This window comes from Bos mutus, chromosome 14 (genome assembly GCF_027580195.1).
Source record: "Bos mutus isolate GX-2022 chromosome 14, NWIPB_WYAK_1.1, whole genome shotgun sequence".
Taxonomy (NCBI): domain Eukaryota; kingdom Metazoa; phylum Chordata; class Mammalia; order Artiodactyla; family Bovidae; genus Bos; species Bos mutus.
In genome coordinates this window covers 62,985,854-63,009,436 of record NC_091630.1, presented here as the reverse complement: position 1 = coordinate 63,009,436, position 23,583 = coordinate 62,985,854, and the positions used below count along the sequence as shown (strand labels likewise).

The 23,583-nt window shown below is 50.9% G+C and overlaps 2 protein-coding genes across 2 annotated transcripts in view; one reads left to right on the top strand and one right to left on the bottom strand.

Annotated features, from left to right (window-relative positions):
• Positions 1 to 610: 610 nt before the first annotated feature.
• On the top strand, positions 611 to 2,216 carry CEBPD (CCAAT enhancer binding protein delta). Its single transcript, XM_070382424.1, has one exon. It carries the CDS (start codon positions 649 to 651, stop codon positions 1,417 to 1,419), a length of 771 nt encoding a protein of 256 aa, XP_070238525.1. The 5' UTR covers positions 611 to 648; the 3' UTR covers positions 1,420 to 2,216.
• Positions 2,217 to 2,931: 715 nt separating this feature from the next.
• Positions 2,932 to 23,583, bottom strand: part of SPIDR (scaffold protein involved in DNA repair) — a 276,652-nt gene continuing 256,000 nt past the window's right edge. The window contains exons 12-20 of the mRNA XM_070382423.1: positions 23,171 to 23,255; positions 22,015 to 22,158; positions 21,867 to 21,926; positions 19,288 to 19,492; positions 18,308 to 18,454; positions 8,880 to 8,973; positions 8,030 to 8,147; positions 7,760 to 7,813; positions 2,932 to 3,070 (exon numbers count right to left, since the gene is read on the bottom strand). Coding sequence (XP_070238524.1) covers positions 2,936 to 3,070; positions 7,760 to 7,813; positions 8,030 to 8,147; positions 8,880 to 8,973; positions 18,308 to 18,454; positions 19,288 to 19,492; positions 21,867 to 21,926; positions 22,015 to 22,158; positions 23,171 to 23,255 — 1,042 coding nt within the window. The 3' untranslated portion in view covers positions 2,932 to 2,935. The remainder of the gene's footprint in view (positions 3,071 to 7,759; positions 7,814 to 8,029; positions 8,148 to 8,879; positions 8,974 to 18,307; positions 18,455 to 19,287; positions 19,493 to 21,866; positions 21,927 to 22,014; positions 22,159 to 23,170; positions 23,256 to 23,583) is intronic.

Below are 23,583 nucleotides of genomic sequence, written 5' to 3'. Positions count from 1 at the left end.
TCTAAATATTATCTTTCTCTTAAAGGGGAACTACCCCACTGCTTTGTATCCAAAGGCGCTTCTTTTTGGAACACTGAACAGAAGGGAAAAAAAAAAAGTCTGGAAGTATAGATAGGACCGAAGTAAGACACCACCGCAAAATGGGACTGCTCTGTGGACCTGGAAGCAGGGTCCGGGGCGCGGGGCTCACAGGAGCTGAGCTCGGAGTTCTCGGGCGCTCTTGGGGTTCATGGGCGCGCGGGGTTCGAGGCTCTCCTTGGCCCCAGGCGCGCTCCCCAGACATGGCCGAGCCTCGATGGGGCAGCGTCCCGACCTCCCGATCCCCGCGATAGGGAAGCACCGCGGCCCGAACTCCCTGAAGCTGCGGGGCAGCGCCCCGGTGCCCTAGTTCGCGAGCCGGTCCGGTGCCCCGTTCTGGTTCCGCCCCGGAGGCGCCGACCCACCAGGAGGAAGAAGGAGGCGCGGCCAAGGGAGGGTCGTTCCCGGCAGCGCCGCGCGGGCCGGGCCGGCGGGCAGGAAGCGCGGGGGAGGCGCGCGGGCGGGGGTCCCGCGGTTCGCGGCCGGGGCGGGGCGTGCGCGTCAGCCGGGCTAGAAAAGGCAGCGCCCGGCCCGCCCGGGGACCGCGCTCGCCGCCGGCCCGACGCCGCCATGAGCGCCGCGCTCTTCAGCCTGGACGGCCCAGCGCGCGGCGCGCCCTGGACGGCGGAACCCGCTGCCTTCTACGAGCCCGGCCGCGCGGGGAAACCGGGTCGGGGAGCCGAGCCGGCCGCGTCCGCCATGTACGACGACGAGAGCGCCATCGACTTCAGCGCCTACATCGACTCCATGGCCGCCGTGCCCACCCTGGAGCTGTGCCACGATGAGCTCTTCGCCGACCTCTTCAACAGCAACCACAAAGCGGGCGCCCTGGAGCTACTGCCCGGGGGCCCCGCGCGCCTCGGGGGCCCTGGCCCGGCGCCGCGACCCCTCAAGCGCGAGCCCGACTGGGGCGACGGCGACGCGCCCGGCTCCCTGCTGCCCGCGCAGGTGGCCGCGTGCGCGCAGACGGTGGTGAGCCTCGCGGCCGCTGCGCAACCCACACCGCCCGCGTCGCCAGAGCCGCCGCGCCGGAGCCCCGCGCCCCCAGCGCCCGGGCCCGCGCGAGACAAGGCGGCAGGCAAGCGGGGCCCGGACCGCGGCAGCCCCGAGTACCGGCAGCGACGCGAGCGCAACAACATCGCTGTGCGCAAGAGCCGCGACAAGGCCAAGCGACGCAACCAGGAGATGCAGCAGAAGCTGGTGGAGCTTTCGGCCGAGAACGAGAAGCTGCAGCAGCGCGTGGAGCAGCTCACGCGGGACCTGGCCGGACTGCGGCGCTTCTTCAAGCAGCTGCCCGGCGCGCCCTTCCTGCCCGGCGCGGGGGCGGCGGACGCGCGGTGACGCGGGGGGCGCGCGGGCTGCGGCCGCACTGCCTGGAGCCGCCGGGCCGGACTCCCGCGCTTGGCCGGGACTCGGACAGCTGCCGCGTGGACCCTAAGTTACTGTGACGGCAGCTTCTCTACATCCTACGCCTAGGATGCAGCTAAGGTACTTTCGTAAAAGAGACTTCCGACAAGCCTTTGTACTGTAGATACGAGGGAAAGACTGAGCATGCTCACTTTTTTATACTGATTTTTACAGTATTTGTAAGAATAAAGACGCGTTAGACCCACTTTGATTCCTGCGCTCGCGGCCCTCCGAACCCGTAGGGGAGGGCGCGCATCTGGCTGACTTGCACCCCGGGGCCGGTCATCCCGGGTTGCTTTGCTTCTCAAACAGGCCGAACTCCACCTGCGGACGTGCTGGTTAACTTGCCGAGATCCGTTCGGGTGGAAGGTGCCCGCGCCCCGGGAACGTGTTGGAAACCCGTTGGAGTGCGTCCCACTTCGAGTGGGGGTCTAGGGGCAAGGAGAAGAGGGCTCGGTTACCCGAAAACCAGCCCGACTCATCTTGGCTTTCATGGGATTTGCTTTCACTTTCCTCACTTCTGTAGTCAGCTTCAAGTAGATTTTCCAAGTGCGTGAAGTACAAGTCATGTAGGAGATGGAAAGGACAGTCACAAAGCTACTTAAAACTGGCTACCTTGCCAGTACTTGTAATATTTCAAAGATTAACCTGGACGAATAAATAAAGTCGTTGCCTTTCCCCCATGAGAGTGGGTATTGGGCAGCCTTTCTTTGTCTTGGCTGCTACCTCTATATTATGTAATTTATTAACCGTGGCCTGTCATGATTATATTGTCATAGGGAGGAAACAAAATCTTTAGTGTCCAGAGATAATTAGTCCGGGGTTTTACTTTTAACTCAGATACTCTGCCAACAAGGTGAACGATGACCCAGCTCTCCTGTGGCGGGGTGGCCTTGTCTCTGCACCCAGTGCTAACCAGACCTGTTCTCTCACTTTATCTATACTTTACTCATAACAGTTTGACCTCTGACATAGTGCCCCCAGAACATTTTCCAAACAATAATAATGAACTGCAAAGCACTTAGGTTGGACACTGACTGTGCAGGGCAGTAATAGACGAGAGGACAAAGGTTTGCCCTTTGCTGGGTATTCTTTGAGGAAATGTTAAAAGAAATGGGGGAAAAAACCTGTTGAATCATGGTAAAATTTGAACAGAACACTTTAAAATTACAGTAGGACAAAATAATTTTTTCTACTGTATTATCTAAAATAAATACGAAGGCCTGAAGCTTATTTAAGCTTTAACATGCAGAAAGGTAATAAAAAATATATAATCATAGAAAAAAAGTATTTTGATTTATAGTTTACAAAGCCATTTTACTAACATGAAGTTCCATTTCAAGATCATAAAGTACATTCACTTTGCCCAGGGTTAAGAAATTACCCAAACCACCACCACCTCTCAGCCACTTGGTAAAGTTCACAGATCCTGTGGCCGTTGCCAGTGTTCTCAAGAGGCTCTCCCCTCGCTCAGGAGCTCAACCTCCTCCAATCCCACGCTGCTGGTCGGGTGGGTGGTGATGCACCGGACAAAACAGGTTAAAGGCCCCACCTCCTTTCCGAGGACACTCCTCACTTCGTAACTCTGCAGGGAGGAGAGGCAGGCTGGTTAGAGCAAACAGCCCTGGACACCCTGCTCCCCGCCGACTTGGCACACCACAGCCAGAGCAGGAGGCCCTTCCCTGGCCCGTGACCCTCTCTGGAGGTGAGAATAGGCTGTGATACAAGCAAAGGAACTGCTTTTTTCTGGTAGCTGAGTTTGTTTTTACACAAGAACATCAAGAATGTCTCTTATCGATGTCTGTCAGTGGATACAAGGCGCACACCTCTCAGCTGGCCGCTCTAGGACAGAAGCTGGGGGGGAAGCACTCGGGAAGCCGTGCCCGGGGTCCCAGCGGGAGTTCTATCGCGCCTGCTGCTGACTCCCACTTCCGCAGTCGACCAGCACTTCTGGTCAAGGACTTGCTCTGCCTGCCTCAACAAGGTATCTCTCCCAGAGCTGCCCTGAGCTGAGCGCCTCTCCCCATGCTGTAGAAAGGCCTTCCATCTCACTGTCTGATGACAGTCTCAGGGAACAGGTTAGCCGTGGGCAAGCATCATGTCCACTTGGGAATGCAGAGCTCCAGGCGACGGGGCCCGGTGACCAAGTTGGGCAGTATGTTGTGCCCTCCTGGTCTCCAGGTGTCAGACCTCAGGACACTTTCTTTGGGGGAATAGGGCTGAACAAAAAGAGAGGCTTATTGGTCTTCAGGAAGACTGAAGCCTCAGGTCACGTGTTCTTTGGGAAGTTTCTCCACAGGACCTGAGGCGCAGTGCTGGGGCTCCTCCCAGCCCTGCTCTGTGCCAGACACCTGATGGATGTCTGTGATCACTGAGTTCAGTGCTAACTTGCCCCTTCCATCATTAACGTGTCCTGGCAGGGAGACCCAGGCTGGGCGGTCAGCAGCATGGCCAGGGTTGGCGCGTCTGTGTTCCTGATGGGCACCTCACTGCCCTCACCCCGTGTCTGGCTTCTTGTGAGCATGGTGTGGTGGGAGGGGCATGGAGTGTGCCCCATCCCTGCTCAGGACCAGACGCATGCCATGACGGGGTCCAGACCACGTGGGTTTCTGGCTCAGGGCCCAGCGAGGTCCCAGCCGACAGGAGCATAAGGGCCAGCCAGGGACTGGGGGACATCTGTGACCACAGTCTAGCCTTGTGACTGCTGCCCAGCAGAGCCATGTCCAGACAGTGGGTCTGTGTGCACAGCATAGACACTCTGAGGCCTGAGATGGCTCCTTCTGCAGCAGTAAATGTCCAGATTGGTCTGGGATGTGGACGCTGTGAAGCCAGCTCACTGCAATCCCCGTCTCCCACCTACAAGACAGGCACAGCACCAAATGCCCTGTTTCCCCACCGTGGTTCACAGGGAGGTCCGACCTCCCTGGTAGCACGTTCAGGTAAAGCGAGGGAGAGAGCTGAGGTCCACGCAGGTGAAGGGGGGAAATGAGAGGATGAGACTGGACAGTGTGGAGGCCTCCCGCCGGGCTCCTGTGGCCAAGACATCAAGGTCACACCCCTTGGTCACTCCCAGGGCTTCTGTGCTCATGAGGGGCCTCGCACAGGCGCAGTGGCAGGAAGGCGGCAGAGATGCTGGAGAAGGGGGCAGGAGGTTCCCACTCAGGGCTGAGAGGGACAAGGTGATGCTGTACGCCGCTGTGTCGTCTACGAGGGCTTCCCCTGTGTGTATCCATGGGGGGCCCAGGTCCCCTGGATACAAGCACTAAACTCTGACTTGGAAAAAAAAGTCTGAAAAATACCCTCTTTTTTAAAATGCCAGGTTTGGCAGCTATAGTTTTCAATAATAACTCTATCATTTATAAATAGAGATTTAATTATACCTATATTGGGGGGAAATTAACATGAAGAAGTTAAAAACAATCACAGTACCAAACTCACACGTGCTCGTTTACATGAATACATGTATTTGTGTGTGAGTATAAAACGTGCCTCTGTTTTTAAAAGGTACAGTGTATTTTCTTTGACTCTTGCTTCTGTGATGTCACTCAGGTAGAGTGGTGGGTGTGACCACTGCCTTCACATCTGAAGCTGGACCTTGTTAAGTGGAGGCCTGAGACCCAACACTCCTGGGTCCTACCAGAAATGGCATGCAGTCATGGTTCTCATGGAGAGTCATCTGATTCTTTGCAATTTGTGAATGTACATCCGCACCCTAAACTGACAGAGTTCAGGTGGTCTTCGTGGCCAATGCCCCCCTCTCACCCACACCCGTGTCCACTTCCTTCCAGGTAGACATAAAGCCTGAGAATCCACTGAGTGCAGAGGCGGGGTTGGGGGTGACGAGCTTGGCACCTCCCCAGTCCTACTGGCCTCGCCTCTGCTGGCAGAGCAGCACAAAGGGGACACTGAGGTGCTCGCCACTGGGCCTCTCAGCCAGGGCACTGGTGCACATGCCCCACACACGTGGATCACATACACACAAGCACACACAAGCTCTCTAGGATGCAAGCAGTCGAGAAGTCGAATGTGTGGGAGGTACAGCCTGCCTCCATTAAAAGGGAATAAGTGAATGAGTGGGTTCCTACCAGGCCTCTCAGACTCCAGGCCCCTGAAGAGAGCAGGAGGTCGAGGGCCACTGTCCAGGGAGCCTGGGGCCCAGGAAAGGCACCCGGGTTACTGCAGGGCCCATGGATGCTCTGGGTGCCATCCCTAAGCACTCAGCCATGGGCTTCGATTTGTTCTGCTGTGTTCTCCTTGAGAAGAACTCCCCCAGCATCCTCCACGGTAACAAGTTCCAAATGGCTCTGACACAGACAGAGCTCTCCTCCCTGAGGGCATGAGGTGAGATGGACCTGCCATATTTAGTGTCTGTTTAAAGCCCCCTACCTTGGAACTCTCCAATCCATGAGCCTTACCCAAGGACCAACAGTCACCGAACCACAGGCTCACCACCCGTGAAACACAGGACTTCCATCTGAAGAGAACACACGCAGGGTCCCTGTCGTCCCCACCCAGGCTGGCTACCCTCTAGCTGTCGCTTGTGAAGACTGCAGTGACCTTCCCTCTGCGGGTCTCTTTGCATCTGACAGGAGCCCTGTCCCTGTGGCCTCTCCAGTCAGTGTGGCCTCTGCCCATCTTGAGGACAGCAGGGCGCATGGGGGCTGGCTGCTCTAACTGCTGATTCCCATTGCACTTGCACACGATCAGGGACACCTGTCCACAAGCCCTCCTCGAGACATTGGTCCCCACCGCACAGCAGCCCCTTGGATGAAGGTTTGTTGGGGGGAGGGGGCAGGGGGTCAACAAGTTGCTCTAAAGAGGTGCATGAGGCTGGGGATTCGAGTTGGAACCGCAGCCAGACCAGGGCTCCTTACAGATTCTGTGCACGGACATTCCGATTTACTCAAAACTCTGACATCTGGTGTAAAGTAAAGACTGTAATAAGTGCCACTTCTCCCCCCACCCCTAAGCCCAGGAGGGGCTGGCAAGCAGCTAGGAGGGCTGCATGGAGCCTCCAAATTCAGGCTGGATGCAGAGTGGGCCTGTGGCTGTGGGAACCCTTAGCTCTGCCGATGTGAGCATCCTCTTTGCCAGCAACTGCAGGAGCTGTGCACGTCTGCCACCTGGGTTTCGAACCCTGAGAGCAGACACGCAAGCCCCTCACAGGCTTCTGCATGGCTCTGACATGGACAGAGCTATCTGCTCCATAAGGGTGTGAGGCAAGGCAGGTGTGTGCAATTAGGTAGGTGTGTAAGGGAATGCAAGTGTGTAAGGTAAAGTGAGTGTGTAAGGTGAGAGGTGTGTAAGGTAATACCAGTGTGTAAGATGAGCTGGATGTGTAAAGTGAGATGGGTATGCAAGGTGAGATGGGTGTGCAAGGTAAGGTAGGCCTGTAGGTGAGGTAGGTGTGTAAGGTTAGGTGTGTAAGGTGAGGTGGGTGTATAAAGGAATGCAGGTGTGTAACGTGAGGTGGATGTGTAAGGGAATGCCACTGTGTAAGTTGAGGTGGTAGTATAAGGTAACAGTTGTGTAAGGTAACAGGTATGTGAGGTAAGGTGGGTGTGTAAGGTAAAGTGGGTGTGTAAGGTGATATGGATGTGTAAGGAGGTAGATGTGTGAGACTGGTGTGCAAGATAAGGTAGGCATGTAGGTGAGGTGGTTGTGTAAGGTGAGGTAGGTGTGTGAGGTAGGGTGGATGTGTAAGGGAACACAGGTGTGCAAGGTAAGGTGGGTGTGTAAGGTGAGGTGGGTGTGTGAGGGAATGCAGGTGTGTAAGGTGAGGTGGATGTGTAAGGGAATGCCAGTCTGTAAGTTGAGGTGGGTGTGTAAGGTAACGTGTGTGAGGTAAGGTGGGTGTGTAAGGTAATGTCAGCGTGTAAGGTGAGGTGTGTATGCTCAGGTGGCAGTCTCTTTGAGGAGCATGCCTGACACCTCTTCACAAAGCCACCACCATTCAGTCAGGGCAGCTCTGAGAGGTTTCCATGCACTCAGACTCACCCAGCAATTTAAAAAATGTATGTCTCAGATAGCTGTTCTATTAGGTCTAACTTGAAACCTTGAGACCATCCTATCACAGTGGAAGCCAGGGGACAGAGCCCCATATCTCCTGCAGGACTGATGAGAAGTAACCTCAGTTCCGAAAGGGAAAGGCGTGAGTCAGAGGAGGAAGCAGGGACCGAGCTGAGCCTCCAGAGTCTGACCTCTATTGGTGCCCAGCACACGAGGAACAGGCAGAGGGGAGAAGCACACACCCAGGGGCTGGGCCTCCACTTACCCCATCCTCGCAGGCAGCAAACCTCAGGAGCGAAGAGATGCTGTCTTGTAGCAGCTGCAAGAACCACCAAGGGGGCTGCGTCAACACCCAACCCCACTCACCGGAAACACCCCTCCCGGGGACTGACGTGTGGCTCGAGGCCACCAGCTCCACTGCAGAGACTTGAGCCTTCCCTCCCCGGGAAGAGACCAGGAGAGGCAGCCCCCTCCTGGCCGCAGGTGAAGGGGCCCTAGAGATGGACACAGATGCACCAGCCCCTGCCGCTCCTACCTTGACCCTGACTGTGCACCGGGGTTGCGAGGGGGAGTCCAGGAAGACCTGCAGGTGCCTCCTGAGGATGGGCAAGGTGACCACGTGGGAGCAGTCCCCACAGGAGAAGGTGCCGCTGCTGTTGGAGACAAGAGGACAGAGAGTGGGAGCCTGGTGGGGACAGACAATTCCTGCACCCCGGGTCTGGGTATCACGTTCAGAAACCCAGGTCTTGACACAGGCCCGAAGCAGCCTGGGCGCAGAGATCTGGCCACTTGTGGAGTGGCCGGAGGAGGGAGAGACCTGGCAGGGAGCTCACCTGGCTGAGCGCCCGGCCAACAAGGGGCGGGGCCAGGCAGACCTGCTCTGGTCACCTGCGTCCCTGCTCCTTCCTGCCTCCCAGGAACCTAGCTCCACGCTCCCGTCATCTCCAAGCCCTGGCCTGCACTGTCTGGTCTGGGCCCGAGGCCACCACCCAGCAGGTGTCCAGCAGCAGGAAAGTGAGGGCGCCCTGGGTGCCTCTAACGGCCAGTGGGGCCAGAGGACTGGCTCGGAGGGTGGGTCCAGGGTGTGTGGGGGGCAGGGGGCAGTAATGCTGGGCAGGAAGGTATGTCAGCTTGCGAAGGGTCGCCCGTGCGGTCACCAGCATGCCACACATTTATGTTTGCCCTAAGTTCTTTCTCTCCCACTTGACAACAGAGGAGCTGAGGAAGCCCGCTCTTTTCTCTTCTAGGACCAGAGGAGCCTCAGGGAGCAGCAGGAGCGCAGTGGTGACTTGGGGAGAAAACGCGCCCAGCCTCCTTTGGCAGCTCGGCTGCCCCATGTGCCCCCTTAGCCCCAGGCCGTGGGGTTCCTGGCGGCTGCCCCCTACCTGTCTGCCAGGCTCCGTTCCAGTCTCTCGCTGCCACACAGATCACACACAGGCCACGAGCAGGCGGTGCTCTCGTCCACAGCAACCACGGTGCCTGGGATCAGGGAAGGGGAGCTGGGCTCAGAGGCGGCTCTGTCCCCCAGCCTCTCTGTGCCCCTCAGGTCACAGATGGTAACAGGAGGTGCCCAGGTTTGTTTCCTCAATTTGTGAGTTTATATAAATGCTCCTAAACTTATTATTATTACTTCCCTGGTGGCTCAGATGGTAAAGCATCTGCCTACAATGCGGGAGACCCAAGTTCAATCCCTGGGTTGGGAAGATCTCCTGAAGAAGGAAATGGCAACCCACTCCAGTATTCTTGCCTGGAAAATCCCATGGACGGAGGAACCTGGTAGGCTATAGTCCATGGGGTTGCAAAGAGTTGACACGACTGAATAACTTCACTTTCACTTTCAAACTTATTATAATTCCCATTTATTGCACTAAGTTACAGCAAAGGACAAGTTTTAAAGCGTAAGCCTATTACCACTTACCCGAGTATTTTTGTCTTTGCGTTCTCCCAGCATGCGTGTTATGAGTACGTGACAAGAACGCATGCCTGCGCCGTCACGTCCTGCCCTGAGGCTCTGCATGACTGAAGATTTACGTCAGGGTTCCCCTGACCACTCTCCAGACTGGACACTAGGCGTCCAAACTGCTCTAGGACAAGGCAGCAGGCATCTGTCTACTGGGCCCCTTCCGTGAAGGGCTCTTCCCCTGGAATGGACTCATGGAGTGGACGGAGTCACTGTGTCCAAAAGTGTGAGCCCAGAGATGGAAAAACCCTCAGAGGTGCATCCCACAGGACCTCTGGCTCACACTGTTCACATTCGCCCACTGCCTGGACATTTACAGTAAGCATCTGCCTCCTGGATGGTGGAATGGAATCCCACAGCTTGGTTTCCACTTTCTTGATAAGGAAAGATTCTTACTGGTTTGTTAGTATCTCCTCTTATGTGGTTTCCCTATTTCTCTTTACTCCAACATTTGTGATTTATTTATTCAACAAACAAATATGTATACAATGTTTTTTACTGTGGGATATAAATGTAGCACTGTGAACATAAGAATAAATGCCACAATTACAATGGACTCCACAGTCTGGGAAAGCAGATAAACAAATGAGTAAAAATATCGTGAAATATGGGAGAAAATATCCGCAAAAGACACTCTGATAAAGAATTGCTATCTAAAATATACAAATAACCGTTAAAACTCAATAATAAGAACCAGAATAACCTGATTAAAAAATGGGCCAAAAACTTCAACAGACACCTAACCAGAGAAGATACACAGACGGCAAAGAAGCACACAAGAAGATGTCCAGTGTCATGTCATGAGGGAAATGCAAATCAACACAGAAGTGAGACACCGCTGCACACCTATGAACACAGAAGTGAGACACCCCTGCACACCTATGAACACAGAAATCAGACACCGCTGCACACCTATGAACACAGCAATGAGACACCCTTGCATACCTATGAACACAGCAATGAGACACCCCTGCACACCTATGAACACAGCAATGAGACACCCCTGCACACCTATGAACACAGCAATGAGACACCCCTGCACACCTATGAACACAGCAGTGAGACCCTGCTGCTCACCTACAGGGACGGCCAAGTCCTGAGCACTGACGCACCAAATGCTTCTGAGGATGTGGAGCAACAGGAGCTTGCAGTCACTGCTGGTGGTAATAAAACATGGTATGGCCACTGTGGACAGTTTGGCAATTTCTTACACAATTAAACACTGTCCTATGGTACAATGAACCAATCACACTCCTTGGTATTTTCACAAAGGAGTTGAAAACACAGGTCCACATACACATTGCTGCTGCTGCTGCTGCTGCTGCTAAGTCGCGTCAGTCGTGTCCGACTGTGCGACCCCATAGACGGCAGCCCACCAGGCTCCCCCGTCCCTTGGATTCTCCAGGCAAGAACACTGGAGTGGGTTGCCATTTCCTTCTCCAATGCGTGAAAGTGAAAAGTGAAAGTGAAGTTGCTCAGTTGTGTCTGACCCTCAGCAACCCCATGGACTGCAGCCTTCCAGGCTCCTCCGTCCATGGGATTCTCCAGGCAAGAGCACTGGAGTGGGGTGCCATTGCCTTCTCCACATTGGCATGTGGCTATTTACTCTTAATTACCAAAACATGGAAGCAACCAAGAAATCCTTCAGTAGGTGAATGGATACATAAAGTCTGGCTTATCTAGAAAGTGCAACATTGTTCAGTAATTTTTAATAAATGAGCTCTCTGGTCATGAAAAGACATGAAGGAACCTTAAATGCATATTACTAACCGAAAGAAGCCAATCTCAAAAGGCTACAGACTGTATGATTCCAACTATAGGACATTGTGGCAAAAGCAAAACTATACAGATTGTGAAAAGATCAGTGGCTGCCAGGTATTAAGGGGGAGGGCTGAAGAGGTGGAGCACAGACGTTTTAGGTCAGGAAAACCACTCGGTACAGCACTGTAATGATGGCTGCATGTCATAAGTTTGTCTAAATCCACACAATGTAGTCACCAAGAGTGACCCCAGCTATAGCTATGACTCTGGGTGATGAGAGTCGGTACAGGTTCATCAGTTACAACAAACGCACCATCTGGTGGGGGTGCTGACGGTGGGGGAGGTTGTGCATGTGTGGGGGTAGAGAGAATGTGCAAAATCTCTGAACCTTCTGCTCAATTTTGCTAAAACTGCTCTAAAAAATAGTGTCTTGAAGGAAAAAAAAAAGTAGAACATAAAATACATGCTAAATTGAGAAATGGAAAAGACCCCTTAGAGGGGCCTAAGAGAGGCCCTCTAGGCTGGCCTAAGTGTCAGGGGAGGCTTCCTGAAAGAATGGAGCTGAGGTGGGGCTGCTGGTAGGGAGGGGCACAGGCCCACCCTGAGGCAGAGAAAAAGGCAGGTGAGACAGCAGAAAACTGTGCGGGCCAGCACCTTCCAAGTCTCCTTGGGATTCTAGACTTGATCTTGGAAGGGATGAGAAGCCAGGAAGGAATTTTAAACAGGAGATTGAGTTGGTCTAATTTTCTTGGAATGTGAAGCACTGTACATACCATCAAGATACACTGCAAATCTCAGACCATCCTTGTTGAAGAGTGGTGAAATAAGACATGTGAGAAAAAGTAAGATGTGAACTAAGTTTCCAGAAAAACAGGAGAGTCATCCTTCCCACTCTTGGAGCAAAGAATTTAATTTTCCACTAGAACAAACATTAGGAGAAAATTTATCTGTAGAGGATAAAATAATGAGAACTAAGTAGGCTTGGTTTATTAAAATGCATTCCTGCAATGCATCCTTGAATGACTTTTTGAAAAGGAAAATAATACATCCTGATTTAAAAAAGACTGCCTAGCTAATTTCATTGTTCTTACAAATCTAATCAAGATTGAGTCAAAGTTAAGCCAGTAAAAGGCTGAAAGTCAAGCCAGTAAAAGCACAGCCGGAAGGCGCGTCTTCACAGAGGGCAGAGTCCAAGCTGAGGGGAGGGCTCCCAGCACAGAGACTCAATCACACAGTTATGGCGAGTCTGCTAAATGAATTAAGAAAAAGAAGACTGGTACAAACCACAGTTCCTTTTATCCTACGGTATCTGTGAGCGCTAACAATATTTACAATTACATGGGATTAAGCAATTTCCTTCCAATTACAGAACACGACTCGAGCTGAGGAAATACATTTTGTCTGGGGTCTTCATACCACTGGCAACCCCCTTCTGGCAAGCCAGGCAACGGCTGGATCTGGGTTTGATCCCTGGCTCCCAGTGTGCATAAAAGTTATGTCCACACTATACTATGGCTTATTAAATGTGCAACAAATGCATAATGTCTAAAAAACGAACACCTTAATTAAAGAATACTTAATTGCTAAATTACGTTAACTGTCATCTAAGCCTTCAGCAAGTTGCAATCTTTTTGTAATAGTAGCATCGAAGATCACTGATCACAGATCACCATGACAAATATAACCATAAGGAAAAAAATTGAAATACTGCGTGAATTACCAAAATGTGACACCAAAACACTAAGTGAGCTACTGAAGAAACGGCAGGGAGAGACTTGCTTGACACACGGCTGCTGCAAACCTTCAATCTGTAAAAAGCATAGTATCCACCAAGCACTATAAAACGAAGTAAGCCTGTATTAAAGAATCTGAATCAATAATTCATAACTTTCCAAAACAAAGCACCAGGCCCAGAGGAGTTCACTGATCAATTGGAGCAAACATTTAAGAAAGAAATTATACCAATCCTATGCAGTTCCCTCCAGAAGACAGTAGCAGAGGGAGTACTTCTCAGCTCATCCCCTAACAACAGCATGCACCTAATTCCAAACCCGGATACAGACACTACCTGAAAAGACAATTACAGACCAGGGTCTGTCATGAACAGAGCTGCAAATGTCCTTAGCAAGATATCAGCAATCTAATCCAACTATATATAAAAAAGGATTACACCATGACCAAATGGGACTTATTCCAGGTTTATAGGCCAATTCAATATTTTAAAAAATCAACTAATTTATCACCGGGTGTAATTTATCACCGGGCTTCCCTGGAGGCTCAGCACTAAAGAATATACGCCAGTGCAGGAGACACGGGTTCAATCCCTGGGTCGGGAAGATCCCCTGGAGAAGGAAATGGAAACCCACTCCAGTATTCCTACAAGGAAGTTCCATGGACAGAGGAGCCTGGTGGGCTACAGTCCATGGGGTCATAAAGAATCAGACATGACTTACCTACTAAATAACAACAGTCTATCATATCAACAGAATAAAGAAGAAAAATCATATGATCGTATCAATAGATGTAGAAAAGCCACTTGACAAAATCCAATACCCACTGATGATAAAAACTCTCATTAATCTACGAATAGAGGAAGTTTCCTCACCTTGGTAAAGAACATTTATTAAAAGCCTACAGTTGGAATAAACCAATAAAGAAGTTCTGTGATTTAGGAAAGGATGACCCTAAAGGATTAATACGAGGAGGCCTAGATGACAGCTGACAGCAGAGCAATCAGTCAAGGAAGGTTCAGAGGGACAGAAGGCTCCAGGAGAGAAATTACATAGGAAAAGGATGGCTCCAAAGATCTGTCACCATTTTTGAGGATTTGGAAAATAATTAAGAGTATAGAGCAGGCAGTGTAAGTAAAACAAAATTCAACACAAAACTCCATGAAAAGAATCATACAAGAAAGGAAATACAGTATGTACTAGTTTCCTGTTCAGCGAAAAATATTTATATAATCATTATAATAAAATACCATTTACTGTTTTTCATCTATGAGGATCAACCTGCAACAAAGGGCAAAGCTTTACAGCTACAGAACGGAACATTATCGATCTTAATAATCAGAACTGACTGGAGGGGAAGTAAGAGACCGGTACATTCTTTCCCTTCAATATGTGGAATAAAGAGATATTATCTTTAGCTGAAAAAACAACAAACACTCAAAACCCTGACAGCTGACATCACTGACTAATGGTGGGAAAGGTGGTGCTTTCTCCTTGAGATCAGGAACAGGGCAAGGAGGTCTCTCTCATCACTTCTCTTCAATCTGGTGCTGGGAATCCAGCTAAGGTGAGAAGGCCAGAAAAAGAAATAAAATGGATAGAGACTGGGAGTGAAGAAAAACTTGTCCTTGTTCACAAGTGACAGTTTCCTATATAGACTATCTCAAAGAATCAACAAGAAAAAAATCTAGCGCTACAAAATGATTGTAGCTAGGTTGTAGGATACAAAGGTAAAATACAAAACTCAATTGCTTTCCTATACACTAACAATGAACAAGTGAAATTTTAAATTAAAAACATACAATACCATTTATATTAGCTAAAATAAATGAAATACTTAGGTATAAGTGTAGCAAAATACATACAGATCTGTATGAGAAAAACTGTAACACTGCTGAAATACATCAAAGATCAAAATTATGAGAGAGATAGTCCATGTTCACGTACAGGAAGACAACACTGTTAAGATGTACACTTTTTCTAAGGTGCACTGCAGATTCAACACAATTCTCATCAAAAGCACAGCAAGTCACTTTGTGGATACCATAAGCCAAGTTTCAAGTTTACACAGGAGGCAGAAAGGCCTAGAGTAGGCAGGACAATACTGGAGAAGAATGGAGCTGAGGACAGACACACAACAGAGCCACCGTCATCAAGACAGCATCCTGCCCTCGAAAGAAAAAACCAACGCAACAGACCAGAGAGCCCAGAAACACACCCACACGAACACAGTCAACTGACCTGACATTTCAATAGAGGAAAAGACAGTGTTTCCAATAGTGTTACAGCAACTGACAAACACCCTGGAAAAACAGGAATCTAGAAAAAGACCTTACCTCTTTTACAAAATTTAACTCAAAACAGATTGTATACTGAAGTGTAAAATGCAAAACTATAAAATTCCTAGAAGAAAACAGGAAAAAAATCTGGGTGACCTTAGTCCGGCAATGAGTTTTTAAATACAACATCAAAACCACAATTCATAGGGAAAACTAAGTCTATGTTGGACTTCATTAAAATTAAAATTAGTCCACAAAAGACACTGTTAAGAGATGAGATGCCATAGATGGGAAAAGATATTTGCAAAATACCTATCTAGGACAGGACTGCTATCCAAAATATATGAAAAACTCAAAAAACTCAATAAGAAAGTGAATAACCCAAATAAAAACGGACAAAGCCCTTGGCAGACACCTCACCACAGAAGATATACAGATGTCAAATAAACACAGGAATGACGTTCCATAGCACATGCTGTCAGGAAAACGCAAACTGAATCAGCAACCTGACACTAGCACACACCTGTGAGAATGACTGACGATCTACAACCTGAGAATACCCAGTGCTGGGAGGACGGAGCAGGGGGATGTCACATGTCACAGCTCTGCTCCAGGAGCGCGAGGCAGCCTGTGTCGGCCCAGGGTCACTCCACAGGCACCGCTGGCCAGAGACCCTCCACCAACACTGCCCCTCTCCAGACAGGTCACAGAGGATACCTGATCTCCCTCATCTTGGGCTGTACCTCCCGACACTCCCTTTGGTCACCATGTCTGGACATGGGGTGTTCAGTCTCAGCCTCACATTCTGCCCTCTGAAGGGCCACTTCCTACAGATGCCTCCCCCATCACGTGAGGAGGGAGCACAACTTCTGCTGCTGCTGCTATTTGTGATTGTGGCCCACATGAAAACTATGTCAGACATCAGGCATACACCCAAAGAACAGGAAGTAGATGTCCACCCAAGGACCTTACATGAAAATTCAGAGCAGCATGAGTTATAGGATCAAAAAAGTGTGTATCCACTGATGAATGCATAAATAAAACAGGCTCTATCCATATGATGGACTATTCAGCCCCAGAAAGGAACAAAGCCTGAGAAACACCTTGAAAATGTCCTGCTGAGTGCAAGCAGCCAGAAACCAAGGAGCACACAGCGTATGATTCATTCACATGAGTGTCCATGAGGTAGAGGGCAGAGGAGCAGGAGCCAGGGGCTGGGAGGGGATGAGATGTGAGTGCTCACGGACACAGGGTTTCTCTCTGGAGCTTAGTGGCCATGCTTGCACAACTGTATGAATACACTACAATGAGTTACACACTTTAAAAGGGTGAATTTCTGCTCAATGACACTGTGATTGAAAACTAGGCTGCCACTCTATTTTCAAAGCCAGTGAGACGACAAAGGCCAAAATGTAAACTAGGAGGGGGTTGCACAGTACTGTAAATGGACTGCCACCGAATTTCTCGTTCAAATGGTTAAATTTTGTATTTTGTAAATCTCACTGTAAATTATTATTTCTTTAAAATGTGAGGTTCTTTAGGAAAGGCAAGTCTCTGTCTCACCACTGTCTGCACGCTCCTGGCCTGCATCTCTATGCTTCTTACTCCCTGGCTGCAGGTAAGAGTGGTCTGGCTCCAAACCCTTCTCAGGAAGCCAGCTCTTCAGGTACATTTTCTCATAAAATGCGGGAGGGGTTTGGGGGTGGGAACTGTCACCTGGAGTCGCTTCCTCCTCCTTCCACTGGCTCTGAGCCTGGATGACCCACCCTGGGAGACCCGAGGGGATGGGAGCCTGGAGAGCACAGGCCGGCGGACAGTCTGTGCGGCTCTGCAGAGTCCGGCCTTCACGCCTGTCCACCGGCCTGCCCAGCCTCCAGACTCTCAGCCAACCTCTCCTGTGCTCCTCCCAACAGCCAACAGCCAGCCCCCATTTTACTCCAGAGTCGACCCGTGGTGCTGAAAACAGGGCTTCATCAAGACAAAAACCTGACTGTTCCACTCCGTTAGCACAGCTGGGACAGCAGAACAGGACAGGGCCAGCTGGCCACCTTGGCCCCTCTCCTCCAGCACATGGAGCTTGTGCAGCTGTCCTGGGTTTCCCACGTGCCCTCCCACCTTTCTGAAAGGCCTGCACCAGCTCTGCCTGGGCAGGGGTGGCAGTCTGGGCCCCATCCCTGCTGTCGCTGGCTCCAGCCCCCGAGCCCCCAGCCAGCCGCCTGCCTGTGGCAGTTGGAGCACAGAACTTTGGCTTCCCCGTCAGCCCACAGACTCCTCAACCAGTCTCTGAGGTCAGTCCTGCCATCCTTGGAGCAGAGATGAGAGAGCAGGGGCAGGAACAGACCCAGCTGACGGCTGGAGCCTGCCTTCTTCAAGTCCATGAGCCTGAGGAGCTACATCTTGGTGGGAACAGTAGGGTAAAGGGAATGCACTGAAGGAAACACAGCGGACACGTGCTCAGCCTCACAATCACACAGGGGACTTGGGCTCAAGCAGCAGTGGGGTCACAGCCTTTGCTGTTCATAAAAAGCACACGGGGTTTGGGGGTCGAGTGGCCCTGGGGTGGAGGACACAGGCCCGCGACGTACGTGTGGAACCTCTGTACCTTCTGGAAACTGACTAGCACGGTGCTGTCCCAGATCACTGTTCCCCCACGTGTCTGGTCTCCTGACCGAACTCTCCCTCACATACACCTCCGCCCTGAATCCCCCCACCCCCGACTGCCACCCCCGCCACACACACCTCTGCCACCTCCTCCCACTTCGGAGCTCACCCACCCTGCCCCGTCAGCAGCCTGGGCAGGTGTGCTCGCCCCCCGCCCCTCATCTGACAGGCTCACCCTCCCCTCCGCCTCGGCTCAGGGCTCCTGTCTGTGCCCACAGGGAGGGCCCAGGACAGGCACTCGGAGCCCCAGAGGCTGCCAACCTGGCTCTGCTTGTGTCTGAAAGGCCGGCGTCTTTTCATTTTGTTCCTCATGTACCCTGTGTCAGGTACTCAACAAACACTCACTGAATAAATAACGAACACAAAGTGAGTGGGGTATTTAAGAAAATACAAATCTCTCTTCCATCAAGATCGATACACACCTTGGATGCTGCAAATGGAGTTGACCCGAGTGGCAGGGCCCAGCTCATCCAGACGCAGGGGGCCCGTCAGCTCCCAGGCACCCAGGGTCACACCCTCACGGGGTTTCAGAGGCAGGAGGACAGTTCGGCCAACACAGACAATCTGACCTGCCAACAGAGATGCTTTGGATTACTGCAGTTCTAGGTTTGAAACTAGCAAGTTCTCCTGCCAGGAAAGACTCATCCTTTGCCAGCCTCCTGGCAGTTAGTGGCAGAAGGGGTGGCCAGGGGCACTGGTGTGGGGCCCCTGTGTGTCCAGGGACACAGCCTATGCAGAAAGGGAGCCAGAGCTGTAAACACACACAAACACGGGTTCACATTCGATGCAGAAAGATCAATTTCGTGTCACGCAGCTTCAACACTGAAAATATGCTGTCCAGGCAGGGTCCTACTGTGGTTCCTGGAAAGACTGCTGACGGGTTATAAGCAGAGAGTCAGGTCTCCGTACCTACAGGCTCCATATCTGCAGACTCCAGCCAGAATGGATGCAGACTACCGTGGGTGGAAAACACTTAGGGAAAGTTCCAAAAAGCAAAATGTGGATTTGCTGCACATCAACCAGTATTTACACAGCCTGACATGGCACGAGGTACAGGTTTTACAGGGTTTACCTGGTAAGAACATGTATGTAGGTCACATGTGAACACCACCTTTCTCTAGACGGAGACTTGGTGCTGCAGAGGGTGGACATCGAAGGATGGGCATTAATGCTTGAGCTCTCTGTTTGTTTTACAAAGTGGTGCTCTAGGCAGCAGCTTTGTTACTTCTGTACCCATAAAGCGTGACCCCAACAGACCCTCCCCAGTGACCCCAGCATCACCCCTGCATGCCAGCACCACAGGCGGGGCTCTATTCTGTCTAGGCAGCTGTCACAGGGGCCTGGTCTGCAGGGAACTCTGGGCCGGGGAAAGACCAGTGCTTTCAGTAAGAGGAAGGCGTACCCTGGTCTCGGAGAGCGTCCCGGAAGAGGAAGCTTTGGGAGGTGGCCTTGCAGAGAGCATCCCGGACCTCCTGGTCCAGTAGGCAGGAGGCAGCAACACGCACAGGCATGGTTCTGGGGAGGCCTGAGTCCTCGTCCAGCGTCTGCAGAGTAATGTCGGTCACCACCAGCCACATCTCCCTTGGCTCCAGAAACAAACTGTTTGCCTAGAATTCAAAGTCACAGTCAAGGCTATTAACCTGGTGAAAGTGAAAGTGAAGTCACTCAGTCGTGTCCGACTCTTTGCGACCCCATGGACTGTAGTCTACTAGGCTCCTCTGTCCATGGGATTTTCCAGGCAATAGTACTGGAGTGGATTGCCATTAACCTGGTAGCTCTTCTTAAATCCAAAATTATTTTTAAAGGCAATAATCTTAGATGATTATTATTAATACTAATATTTCTGATATCGTTTCAATAAGTATTTCCACAGATGCAACGGCCTTTGCATATGTGGTCATCAGCACCCCGGACATGGCCAAGCCCAGTAAGCTCCAGCCCTGTCGCTGTTCTAAGGGCTCCATGGCTCGGGGGAGGCCTGTCCCTCCCTGGCTCCTCTCTCCAAGTCCTCTGACCAAAGAGGAAGAAGCCACGCACTTCCTCCCAATCCCACGTCCACAGGGTGAGGATGTGAGTCATCACAGTGGCTTCCACGAAGCACACACACTCTTCTCTCCTGCGAGATGTAAGTGTCCCAAGGATGAGGAAGTGTTATGAACGAAATGCTCACAGCCCTGGCCCCAAGGATGCACATGGTGAATCCTACACTCCAGTGTGACGGTCATGGACACAGGGCCTTCGGGAGGTGGCTAGGACACAACTACATCAGTCTTCTGTCATTAGGACTCAGTAGATGCACATGGGGACAGGATCTGACTGGAGTTACCCCTGGGATCAGCAGGGCCGGGCTATGAGAAGCTGGTTGGCATGAGGGTGTTGCTGGGATGGATGGTGGTCAGGCTGATGATCCCACATGGCTAGTGAACATGACTGGGCAAAGAAGGTGACCGGTGAAGTCAGGGGCTGTGAGCTGAGTGGAAGAGGTGGTTCACATGGTTGGGAGGTTGATTACATATAAGAAATTAAAGAAGTTTATACTGAGGAAAGTGAGAGCCGGGTTTCTCAGAGCTGGATGAGGGAGTTATTAATATGGAAGTGAGGAAATCTAGAGTCAGTTCCATGGTTATGGCCTCGAGTTGGAAGTACTGGTATAAGATGATGAGTTTTAGGTAGACACAGACGTAAAGAAAGAATAGATGTGGAGCGGTAGGTACACGTGCATGAGGACACACACATACTTCCTTGTTCCATCTGCTGAGATGGCCCAGCAGCAATGAGCCCACCAAGGACCCAGATCTTGGCTTCTAAATGCCATTCTTCACTAAAATCAACCAGGGCTCCTTAGCAGACCGCTGACTTCAGAGCAGAGGAAACACAAGAAGAGTCTGAAGCATCTTATTATTGCAGAAAGTAAGGCAGCCCTTGAGGAGTGATGGGGACATGTCCAAAGGACACGGGAGCTGTCCTGAATCTGGGGAGACGTAAGCATTGGAATAAGTGACAGTTACAGATAACAACCCATTGAATAAAAATTCAATCTACTAGTTCAAGCTGAGATAAATGACTTAATTCATAAATAAATCATGGAAATAAAAGTTCCTAAGTATAGCCAATGCCAACTAATAAATGTAGAAAAATGCTGAAATTAGAAAATTATCATTTAGCCACTATCAGAGTAATAATTCAAGCAAGATTCATATAGATGTTACAATGAATGGGTAGAAGTTTGATAAGAAACAGGATATTAAAATAATCTTAAGCTATCTTCCTACAAAACATTTGTTACACAGTTATTAAGCAATAAGTATGGAATATTTATTAGTTAACTTTAGAGTAGAGAAATCTTAATCAACTGGTATCATATCACAGCACTGGGACAGCTCAACTGTGTGCTCCTGGTATGAACACAGCACTTTTATGTGGCGTAGATCACAAATCTCTTTGTGATCAGGCAAATCTAAATGGAGGGGCATTCTGTTAAGTAATCAAGCTCTTCTTCAAAAATGACAAGGTCATAAAAGAAAAGAAAGATGAAAAAACATTCCATCTGAAGGAGACAGAAGGGACAGGACCCCAAGGTCCTGCACATGGCCTTACACTGGACGGAGGAGTTCATCTTAGCAAATGGTCAGTTTCTCAGGAAGGGTAAGGATTTCCACAGACCAGCCGAAGGTGGCAGTGCATCTGAACACTCCTTGCCCCTCCACCTCTGGCCCAGCTGCAGGGCTGTGGGCAGGAGCCAGTGAGCGACAGCCACAAGGCTGCTGCTCGCGTCCTGAGAGCACACTCAGGCTTCACACCCAGGACTTCATGAGAGGCCACAGCCCCACCTGCACAAGCAGTGCACTTACCACCATGTCAGTGCAGATCACGCAACTGGCATTTAACAATGCTTTTCTGTTTGGGGACTCCACCCATTTCTGAGGGAGATTATCCTTTGGTAAGTTGTACGACATGTGAGGAGAAAGAGAGATGGATCACCTGTGGTCTCCGGTAAATCACTCTGGCACAGAAGCTGCAATGGGTACAGAGGCCGTCCGTCTGGAATGTATTGAAAACAGTGTGTAAGTCTCCCCAAGCCCACACACACAGCAAAGGAACAGAGGCCTGGCACACAGAAAGGCACCACCTGCAGAATTTCTTTTAAGAAGCGGGGAGTCGGTGGCTGGTAAAGTTCTGCAACAGGGTCATCTTCAATTACATCAATCTGCCCCACGTCTGGATGAGCGCTGAGGATGTAACAGAAGCTAGGAGGAGGCAGATGAGTTTTCTCCTGTTTAAAATGAAGACAAAAGTAGAACGTGAATGCACTGCCAAAAGACTCAAATGCGCTATTAACATAAATTGACTCTTCAACAGAGCCATCTCTGCTCACAGATGCAGACTGACTCTCTGCAAGGTTCTTTACAGATGGGGTTGTTTCTCTCTGGACCCAGCATGAGAGTTTCTGTGCTCCTGAATTTATCACCAATTCAAGATGTCATTCTAGAAATTCAATCTCCAGATTTACTGAAGACTCCATTCACAAAGTTCTTCCCTGTGAGGCATCTAGAAATGGCATTTCTGACTGGGCCGCTGCTCCAGCTCTGGACAGAGCTACTGTGTCCGCCTGTGCCAGGAGTCAGAACCACACAAGCAAGGGGCCAGCTCTCAGCCTGGGGAGCCAAGGCCTGAAGCAGTAGCTGCCAGCCTGCTGGACAGGGTTCAGAGCAGGAAGGACAGATACTCTTCCCAATTTTGCTACCTGTGGGCAACTAGCTACCATACACAGAGTGAGGAAGAAGGAGAGGGAGACCCCGAGCTGAGGTGAGCTAGCGGTTGGACCGATGCCCACAGATTTCGTGCACTGAGTCTCTGCTCTAACTGGTACTCAGTGGTGGTTCTACTAGTGACTGGAAGGAGGCAGGGAAACCACATGCTTCTTGTTGGGTGCAAGGCTGAGACCCTCAGCGTGCAGTGGCCCATGACAATGGGGGTGGAGAGAGGTCACCATAAAGGAACCTCCGGAAGCACGCATGCGACATGGTGGAGAAGGTAGCCAGACTCCAGCCTATAAGTGAGGCAGCAGTGTGACCTCTGTCCTGGCTCACACTCACTGGATCCAGGCTTCTCAGGGGGTGTGCACTGTGTGTGTGTGTGTGGGGGGTGCCTCAACGCCAGGCTAACTCACAGGGCTTCTTGGGAGGTGCGCTATGTGTAGGGGTGCCTCAACGCCAGGCTAACCTCACAGGGTTTCTCAGGAGGTGCACTGTTGTGGCAGGGCAGTGCTTCAATGCCAGGCTTACCTCGAAGGCCGTGCCAGGGCCTGTTGCTTTCAGAGCTGCCCGTGGAGGCCACATGGTGTCAATCAAACTAAAAAGCTCAGCCATCCTGAAGAAAGAAGAGATGCTGATCAGTGAGCCGGTCAGATGCAGGCTGAACACCAAGAAGCCAACATTCAGAATACGTGATGAAGTCAGGGGCACACACACAGACAGACAGACCTTGCAACCTGGAATGTGTAAGCTCAGGAAAGAGACTGTTCACTAAATTATCATGCATTTGATATGTCTAGAGAAAACTCTAATTCAAAAAGACACATGCACCCCAACTCTCATAGCAGCACTATTCACAGTAGCCAGGACATGGAAGCGACCTAAATGTCCATCGACAGAGGACTGGATAAAGAAAATGTGGTGCATATATACAATGGAATACT

What these genes read in the sequence shown, in the direction of transcription:
- CEBPD (XM_070382424.1), top strand. Translation starts at nt 649, where the DNA reads ATGAGCGCCGCGCTCTTCAGCCTGGACGGCCCAGCGCGCGGCGCGCCC.